We start from the raw sequence: 10,058 nt of genomic DNA, 5'->3' as shown, positions 1-10,058 counted from the left end.
GTTGAGGATTTTTTGCATTGGTGTTCATTAGGGAGATTGGTCTGAAGTTTTCTTTTTTGTGTGTTTTCTTTGTTAGGTTTTGGTATTAGTGTGATGTTGGCTTTGTAGAAAGTATGTGGTAGTTTTCCTTCTTTTTCTATTTTTTGGATGAGTCTGTAGAATAGGCACTAACTCTTTTCTGAACATTCGGTAAAATTCATTTGTAAATCCATCTGGTTCTGGGCTTTATTTTTGGGGAGGGTTTGATTATTTCTTCAATTTCCTTGTTTGTAGTTGGCCTGTTTTGTTGTTTTGTCTCTTCTTTATCTGGCTTTGGGTGGTTGTAGAGTTGTAGGAATTTGTCCATTTCTGCTAAATTGCCTAATTTGTTTGCATAGAGTTGTTCATAGTATTCTCTGATTATTCTTTTGATTTCTGCTGGATCTGTTGTGATTTCTTCTCTTTTGGTTATGATTCTGTTTATTTGTGCTTTCTCTTGTTTTTTTTTCTTTGTGAGCCTGGCTAGTGGCCTGTCTATCTTATCCCTAATTCTTAAGGACATAGACTATTATCTAGGGCTTGTACAACTGTTGATTGGGCTGTGCTATCTACTATCATCCTTCTAGTGTGTGTTTAAAACACATGAAATTGTTTATATATAATTTTTATATATAATGTCTACATTTTATATTTGTTGCCATTGCTTGATTCATATATTTCACTTGTATTGTTTCATTGCATGGGGGGAGGAGGAACTTAACTAAGTTCCCATTGTATGCCAGGTATTTTGCTGAGACCCCCCCTTTTTTTTAATTTATGTATTTATGCATATAGAATTGGGGTACAGGCCAGAGGGGTGGTGGCTGAGAAGATTCACCAGAGACAGAGTGGGGAGTAGAACAGGTAGATCTACAAGTACACTGCTGAGGGGAGCAGCTGCCGGCCAGGAGAGGTCCGCCAGGATAGGTCCGCTGTGCATGTGGGTCATCTCCCTGGTGAGGGATTGAACTCATGCTGCAGTGGCTTTGAAGGGCTTCATAATGTGGTGCTTTAACCCATTGTGCCACCAGGGAGAGCCCGAGAACCTTTATACATTTTGCTTAATTGTAGTTGTATATTCCTGAATTATGGGAGTAGTTATTATCTCTATTCAAAAGTGAGGAAAATTACAGATTTGATTAAATTGTTAGAAACCATTTAGATACAAACCATTCAGATTCACTAGACTGTATGTGCCCTACAGGTTTTAACTTAAAAGATAAAATTTCTTTCTAGTTTATCTTCTGCTTACTCTTTGTAACTGTTTAGATAACAATATTTCTGACATGCAAATCAGATCATATTTATTTTCTTTTGCTTACCATTTTTTAAAAGATTTATTTATTCATATAGAAATGGGTACAGGCCAGAGATGCAGAGGGTGAGAGGATTCACCAGAGACAGAGCGGGGAGCAGAACAGGCAGATCAGCAAAGTACACTGCTGAGGGGAGCAGCGGGAGGGCCAGGAGAAGTCTGCCTCACCATGTGGATCTTCTCCAGGGCAGGCGGGAATCGAACTCATGCGGAAGTTGCTTAAGCTTCTTAGTGCTGTGCTTTTAACCTGCTGCGCCACCAGGGAGAGCCCTGCTTACCATTTTTTAATTGTTCACCTTCAAAACTAAACTTTCAGATTCTTCAGGATGAAATAAAAGGTCTTTTAGAAGTTCACTGTTCCTACTCACTCATTTTTTGATCCCACTCTGTTTCATTAATTTTATTTACCAGAAGTTTTATCTGTGTTCCGTAACCTATTTTCTTTGCCTGCTAAATTCATCTTCAAGCTTTAAGACTCAAGTTGAGGTTACTTTTGTGCAGAATAACAAGCAAGCTGATTTCTAGGTTTCAGTAGAAGGAATTAACTGTATGTTAATTTCTAAAGTTTTTCTAACATTTTATGAATTCAACTAGGGTCTGTTTTTATTTTATAATGATTTTTTTTCTTTTATAGATTTTGAACTGGAGTGAAAAAATAGTGAAGATAACATACTTCTCATACATGCATACATACATATATGCACACATGTACACATTTCCATCACTAGGGTTCTAACATACTTTTACTTAAGTTGTTTGTCCAACAAGTTTCACTCAACTGTTTAAATGTATGCCTATTCAGGGAAGAATGTAATACTTCATATGAGTAATACTTCCAGTGATAGGAGTAAGAAAGCATGTATATTTGTACATTGATAGTTCATTCTTAAAAAGCACATTTTGTTTATTGGAGTAGGTATTCCCCATTATTAGTTCTGCTATTGTCTATCCTACTCTTTTACCTCCAGAGTTCCCTATGCAAAGTTGTTGTCTAGACTTTCATCGTTCCTAGTGCTTTAAGCCTTATTTTATATCAGTCACGTTACTTATTGTATACATAATCAAATCTTTGTTCTAAGTTCTTAAATGTTGTTTCCGTGTATGGTTGTGTATCTTTATACATTAGGCACTTTTGTCGTAATGATAAGGAAGTTCTGTGATAAATATTTCTTCAATTTATTTATTATTATACTGTTTTTGAACATTTCTATTCTTAAGAATAGAAGCATTTTAATGCATTTTCTGGGAAAATTGACCCTTAGTTTTTTCAAATCTTGAAAAGTCTATGACCCCCCAAATAGTTAAGACCCACAGTTGCTTAAAGGTATAGGTAGAGAATATTTATAGGAGACCCATGCACAGCCACTACTTTTAAATATATTTATATTGATTGTAAGTCATTTTCAGTTTTCTAAAGAATCTGCTGCTTTTGTTAAACTGATTTTCTGTGTTACGAACTTAGAGATACCATGGACTTCTACCTTAGTGTGCATTTGTTTTTACCTAAAAATGTTAATTACATCTTAAACTTTTTTGGCATTGATCAAATATAAATGTATCATGTTTATTTTACTTATTTTACAGAAATGCGAGATAAAATGAGAAAATGGAGAGAAGAAAACTCACGAAATAGTGAACAAATTTTGAAGGTTGGAGGGGAATTAATTAATGAATATGCTTCTAAGCTTGGAGATGACAGTAAGTTCTTTATTATATTCAGGGTCACCACATGTTACTTTATGTTTCTGAGTGTTTTCCTTTTTCTTTCTGGATAGAAGAACTGGGCTGTCAACCAGAGGTGCAAAGGATTTACTAGATATAGAGTAGGAAGCAGAACTGAAATACAGATTTAGTGAAATACATTGTTAAGGGGAGCATCAAGTGAGACAGGAGAGGGCTGCTGTGCCACATGTGTTAGTTCCCGGGCTGGGCTGTGAAGGTGATAGTGCTGAAACATTCCCTAAGCCACCAGTGAGGCCCCACTGTTTTTTTTTTTAAACCAACCTTTTGTTTTTCCTACTGTTCAGTTTATTGTAAATTGTCACTTTTTAAAAACTTCTTGGCGGCCCTCCCTGGTGGCGCAGCGGGTTAAAGCACTGCACTGAGAAACTAAAGCCACTTCCTCATGAGTTCGATCCCCGCCTGCCCTGGAGGTGACCACATGGCGTGGCAGACCTCTCCTGACCCGCCCGCTGCTCCCCTCAGCAGTGTACTTCGTTGATCTGCCTATTCTGCTCCCCACTCTGTCTCTGGTGAATCCTCTCACCCTCCGCATCTCTGGCCTGTACCCCAGTTCTGTATGCATAAATAAATAAATCTTTAAAAAAAAAAAACTTCTTGGAAGATTTAATATTTTATTTTGAAAAGAATTTGTAGTTGCTGGCAATAGTAATGTTACAGTAGATATTTTTGTTTTAATGCTCACAGGACCAGAGGCATAGTCTAATCAAAATGTATTTCATTAAGAATCTTTCAGGGCAGTGAAAGTATTAAATAATCAAAGATTTTGCCTCATTAAAATATTTTGTGGGCCCTCGCTGGTGGCGCAGCGGGTTAAAGCACTGCACTGAGAATCTAAAGCCACTTCCGCATGGGTTCGATTCCCGCCTGCCCCGGAGGTGACCACATGGCGTGGCAGACCTCTCCTGACCCGCCCGCTGCTCCCCTCAGCAGTGTACTTCATCGATCTGCCTGTTCTGCTCCCCACTCTGTCTCTGGTGAAGCCTCTCACCGCCCCTGAGCCTCTGGCCTGTACCCCAGTTCTGTATGCACAAATAAATAAATCTTTAAAAAAAAAAAAAATATTTTGTTACAGAAAGTGTAGAATGTTTTATTAATTCCAAATATGATGTAATAAATCAATTTTCAGTGATAAGTAATATTCTTTAAAGTTATCAGAAACAAGAAAAATTTATTATAAAATATTTTTTGAGAGATTTGTATATTAAAATTGAATGTTTTTCTATATATTTAGTTTGGATCATATATGAACAGGTTACAATCGCCGCCCTTGACAATGGCCGGGATGACTTGTCATGGGTAAGTATTTAAACTAATTTTATTTTATGTTGTTTGCTTCATGAATTATATGTAAGTCTTAATATATGGTTTATATGGAATGCTTTTTATAGCTGTTTTCAACACTATTAGTAAGAGTAGAAGGTACTAACTAGGTATTTTGAGACATAGTATGTTCTTATATCTTAACAGTTCTGAGAAATAGGTATTTATTATCCCAGAAAAGTTAAATTTATTGAAAAAAATTTATCCACTTAACAGATGAATAATGTAGAGTTTAAAGTAAGAAGCAGATCATTTGCAACCAGCTTATCCTTTGGGTTGTTGAATATTTTTCATAGTTTATAATATTAAATACTATTTTGTCATATTGTAAATATGTTTCTTAAATTACTTGAAAATCTTGTTATCTACAGAATATTATTTAAAGTATTAATGCTGCTTTAACATAATGGTCATAGCTATAATTTTTGAACAGTCACATGCTAGGCATTATGCTATTTGTTTTACATCATGACTAATCTTTACAATTGCTTCTTGATTTGCGTTTAATATTATATTCATTTTATAAACTACAAAACAATTTGTTCTGTTGTGCCTATATTCTGAGTTCTTAAGTATTACTTCATGCCGTTTCCTCATTTAAACTAAAAAGAAATACATAAAACATAGTAAAAATACCAGAAGAATGTCCAAATGCCTGATGAGCATTGTCTTTTTTGAGGTAGTTGTGCTAGTTTGACTGTACACATAATTCCATTGGAACTGCCAGTAGTTAAATGTATAATATATTCTTTTTGGAGTACCTTTAAAACTCATAAGACATATCCACAAAGATGGCAGTTTAATCCTTGAGGAAAATTTTGTGTCATCTTTTTATGAAAGCCAAATGCTGTTTGATAAGGTAAGAGATCAAGTTTCATGATAATAATGTTGTTAAACAAAACAGATCAAATTAGACAGTTACTTTTTTTGTAGCAGTATTTATTTTATGTTACAGAATTTCTTGTTAGTTTGAATAACTGACCAAATAGTATGATTTTTGCATGATGTCAAAAAAATAAACTAGCATCCATTTTTAGTTTTGGCAAACTTGAATATTTTTGTTAGTGCACCAAATTTTAGTCACAGACTGAAGTTATACACCCAGCTCATATAAAATCTTATTTATTGTTGGTTAATAGTTTCAGTGCGAGCTAAAGGCAATTTTTGATACCTTACACGTGGAGAACTAGAGTGCACTATTTTTGTAATTATCATTTTTAACACTCAATATACATATAATCAGCTTGTACATAGTAGATGTTCAAAAATACTTGATTATTTTAGTTTAGTTGATAAATTAGGAATTTCTACTCAGAGGAAACTGGTATTCTAAAGATGTGTAGTATTTGTGTTTTCAGACCTTAAATTAGGTTATCTGTACTGACAAGATGATTGCTTAATATATGTTTCAACAGGGTGAAATTAAACAAAGCATTAATAGAAATTGCTAGGATTACGTGAAAGTAATATAGGTACTATCAGAGAACTTAATTTATTTTGATTTGATTTTATTTTTAAATTTATTTATTATTTATGCATACAGAACTGGGATATAAGCCAGAGGTGCAGGGGGTAAGAGGCTTCACCAGAGATAGAGTGGGGAGTAGAACAGGCAGATCTATAAAGTACACTGCTGAGGGGAGCAGCGGGTGGGTCAGGAGAGGTCTGCCGCGGCATGTGGGTCACCTCTGGGGTGGGGGTGTTGAACTTGCACTGAAATTGCTGCGGCTAGCTTGCAGTGCTGTGTCCTAATCTGTTGCACCACCAGGGAGGGCCCTTAAGAATGTTTATATAATAGCGAGAAAAGGACAAGAAGTTGTTGTAGGCATTAAGTGGGGCCTGACACATTAGGGGAGCAATTTTTAAGGGGTATTTTTAAGGAGTATTAAGTCGTAGCAGTTGGGAATTATTAATGGATCTCATGATCTGCTCACTTTCCCAATTAAGACATTGCTCAATTTCTGGGAACTGATTGTTGCTTTCACTTGTATTTTCAGAATTCTTCATCCCCTTATCCATCACTGATCAACATAATTCCATGTCACTAAATGACACTAATGAGATTGTTTAAGAAGTAACTTGATGACTAGACCATTTTTTGAAGCTCATTTAGTATATATAATGTAATTACAGCTCTTCAAGTCTTTTTTACCAGTTATTTTTTTCAGATTTATTTTCAGGAATTGAATAGACAGTTCCCTGGCAGTCACAGAGTCAAGCGACTAAAAGGCATGAGATTTGAAGCCATGGAAAGGTAACTGAGTATTGTACCCAGTTTGAGTCCATTTAAAAACAGCAAACCTGAGGCCTACATTTGGATCCCCTTATACCTGTGGTAACATCACTAACTATGTAAGACCTTGTGCTACTGAGCTTCACAATAGTGTCAGAGTGCTTTTTAGCATAAATCTACTTCTAGTTACTCCCAAAAAATAGGATTTCACATTAATTTTAATCTTTCTATTCTAGTGAAATGGGTTCATGTTTCAGAGTAACAAATCCTAGTTCTAAGATTTGTTTGCTTGCTGTTGACATGTCTAATTTTTTTTAAGCCTTTTCAACCTTGCCCCTCTGTAAACAAGAATACTACAGGTTTCTCAAAGTTATTTTGAATTATAAGGTATATGTGTGTAAGACCCTCAAAAGTAGGAAAGCTATTAGTGTTTTTTTATTTAGTTATAATTGACATATAACATTGTTTTAAGTGTACAACATAATTCATGTATATACTGTGAAATAATTACTATGATGAGTTTAATGAACATTTATTACTATAAAGTTAGAAAATAATTTTTTTAAGTACCAACTTTCAAATATACACTAGAATATTGTTGACTATAATAATAATGTGGTGTATTACATCTTTAGTCTTGTTTATATTATAACTGGAACCTTGTTTCTTTTGATCACTTCTACCTTTTTTTACTCAGTCCACCTCCTTTGGAAACTGTCAATCAGTTCTCTTTTGGTATTTTTGTGGCTCCAAAAATAACTGAAGTCATCTATTTGTTATTCTCTGACTTATTACACTTAGCAGTCCTCAAGATCAATCCATGTTGTATGTTGAAGAATTTTCTTTCTTTATGTCTAAATAATGTTCAGTTGTGTGTGTGTGTGTGTGCATATATACACATCACATTATTTTTTCCCCTAGGACCTTTTCCCTCTCTTAGCCTCAGAAACTACTTCATTTATTAAAGTCTGCAAGATATTATAAATAATTTGTTTTTGCCAGTTATCTCCTATGTAAATGTCTAACATTTGTTTTTGTTACTCTGAATTGCTTTACTATACTAAATTCCCACAAATTCTTTCCATTTTGCTGTAAAGGCAACTTTTTCTCTTTTCATTGATTGCCTATACCACATCATCTTGATCCAGTCATATATCATTGTGCAGTTGGGTTATTTCCTTGTAGCTTTTCTAAATAATGTAGCAGTAAACATTCTAAAGCATATAATTTGTTTGAGTCATCACTCTATATTCTTCAGATAGATGACAGAGAGTATAACTGCTGGGTATTAATTTAGCCCTTGTTTTCATACTGTTTTGTTTTATTATTTAATGATTTTAACTTGATTCTCCACTTTGTTTCAGGTTCATATGAAGCTAGCATATTTACCATTTGCTATTATTTATGATATCCAGACTGACTTTTTATTTAAGCTACTGTTAATATTAAGTATGATTCACTTAGTATATAGTGATACCATTTAGACTTCACATAGTATGGGCACATTTACAAATTATCTGCTTTATTTTTTCTTAGTAATCTTTACTAAGAATACTTCTACAGTAATCTTCTACAGTAATCCTTAGTGTGATTATAATCATAAGTACAGACTTTGACACCAAAATTGTGGGAATTTGTTATCATTTTGAAACAGAATGTGTGGAGTATCATTAAGAGAAAAATATAAAATTAAATTTTATAGATTTTATGAATAATTTCAAGAATGTATTGTTGTCTGGTTGTAGAAACACTGCTATAGAAGTTTTTAAACATCAATTTTACTCTCTAAAGATCTCTCTGAAGTAGAGAAATTGGCTTGTTTTTAATTGGCTTTTTCTTTTTAAATAGGTATGATGATGCTATAAAGGTATATGATCAAATTTTACAAGAAGATCCAACAAACACTGTAAGTTATCTTACTACCCTGAAAATTACCTAAAATTTACTGTGACAGGAGAAATTAATTTATTTTGGAAGTAATGTAAAGATACACATCTACTCAGATTTTATCTTTTTAAGTACTTCATCATGGGCCACATTGTTTTCTCAAATAGATTTAAGGCTATCAGTACAGTTTGATAAATGATTATTTTATTTGAAGGAAGCTAGTTCACATTTGGAAAGAATTTTGTGGGTTGAATAAAAGTTCAGTGTGAATAAGAACTCAGTGTTTTTGTAAAATTTTGAAACTTAGGAAGTACTAAGGTTATTTGGATAGTTACATTTTAGTTGTCTTAATGAAAAATGAAGGGAGTTGTCTCAATAGTTGTATGTGGAATTAATGAAGGTGTTTTTGTTTTTCCTGCCATAAATCTGAATATAAACACATGCACATTATATTTTGTTAAGATTTTATATCTCTAATTCTCCTGATTTTGAACAAATACATCAGTTTTATGAGAATAGTTTAGTTTAACATATTGGCATAATGGCTTCCTCAGACTTACCTTTAAATAAAATAGGTAAAGAAATTTTAATGTTTTATGTTGTATCTGTATAGACATAACTCTACTTTAAAAGTAAATATTTTTAGAATATTTAAACAAAAATGAGTTTGAGTTCATTTTTTTTCTTTTATGAAAGAAAAAAATCTTTATATTCACATATAAGTTTCCCTTTTTCCTGGCAAGTTTTTCAATGAAGAGTTTTTTTAAAAGTCATATTCTGTATGATTATGGAGTATAAGGTACAGAAGTGCTTAATAATTGAACATAGCTCAGTTTTAAATAATTTATGCTATAACCATAAGTTGAGAAAATATTTATTATTTAAATGTGTTAATTTCTATATAACATTTATCCCAGGTGTTTACTGATCATAAGTCCCAATTCTCTGCTTACCACTTCTGTAGTAATATGTATATGACTTAAATCATAGAGTTTTTATTTTCAGCCTTATTGAAACTAACTGTCAAGTAACATTGTGTAAGTTTAACTTTCTACAGTGTGGTAATTACATATATTTTGTATGTTGTGAAATGGTCTACATTTTTGCTTTCATTATCTTACCCTAGAGATATTTTCTGTTCAAATTTTGTAGGTTGGTTTTTGTTTTTGTGCTGTTTTCTTTCTTGGTAAATATTTAAATGATGGGATTTATTATTTTGTGTTGATTCTAGTTTGTAGAAAGTTCAGGAAAAGTTCTGATAGCTACAAGCCTACCTGTTATTAAAACAAAAAAAAAAACCACTCTGTTATTTTAGCTATTCCCCATAAAGCTAATTGGAAAGTTTCAAGTAATTTTTAAAATTTAGTTATCCTAATAACTTTATATATCCTTAAAGTAACCCTCTATAAAAAGGCACTGTTTCTTTTCTTCCTGAAGATCTTTTCATGTTACTATTTGAATTGTAAAATCACTACAATTCACAAGAACTAGTTTGCTCTTAGTCATATTTTGAAATAAAATGACAAGTTTCTAAAAGAATTG

At 32.9% G+C, this 10,058-nt stretch overlaps 1 protein-coding gene across 1 annotated transcript in view; it reads left to right on the top strand.

The window, feature by feature from the left end:
• EMC2 (ER membrane protein complex subunit 2) overlaps positions 1–10,058 on the top strand; it is a 34,076-nt gene that overhangs the window by 10,872 nt on the left and 13,146 nt on the right. The window contains exons 2-5 of the mRNA XM_004679651.2: positions 2,918–3,031; positions 4,308–4,372; positions 6,565–6,650; positions 8,478–8,535. Coding sequence (XP_004679708.1) covers positions 2,918–3,031; positions 4,308–4,372; positions 6,565–6,650; positions 8,478–8,535 — 323 coding nt within the window. The remainder of the gene's footprint in view (positions 1–2,917; positions 3,032–4,307; positions 4,373–6,564; positions 6,651–8,477; positions 8,536–10,058) is intronic.

Source organism: Condylura cristata, unplaced genomic scaffold, assembly GCF_000260355.1.
Source record: "Condylura cristata isolate star-nosed mole 26May11 unplaced genomic scaffold, ConCri1.0 scaffold00009, whole genome shotgun sequence".
In the NCBI taxonomy this organism is placed as follows: domain Eukaryota; kingdom Metazoa; phylum Chordata; class Mammalia; order Eulipotyphla; family Talpidae; genus Condylura; species Condylura cristata.
Note: the sequence above shows the minus strand (reverse complement) of the source record. Positions and strands in the feature narration are given on the sequence as shown.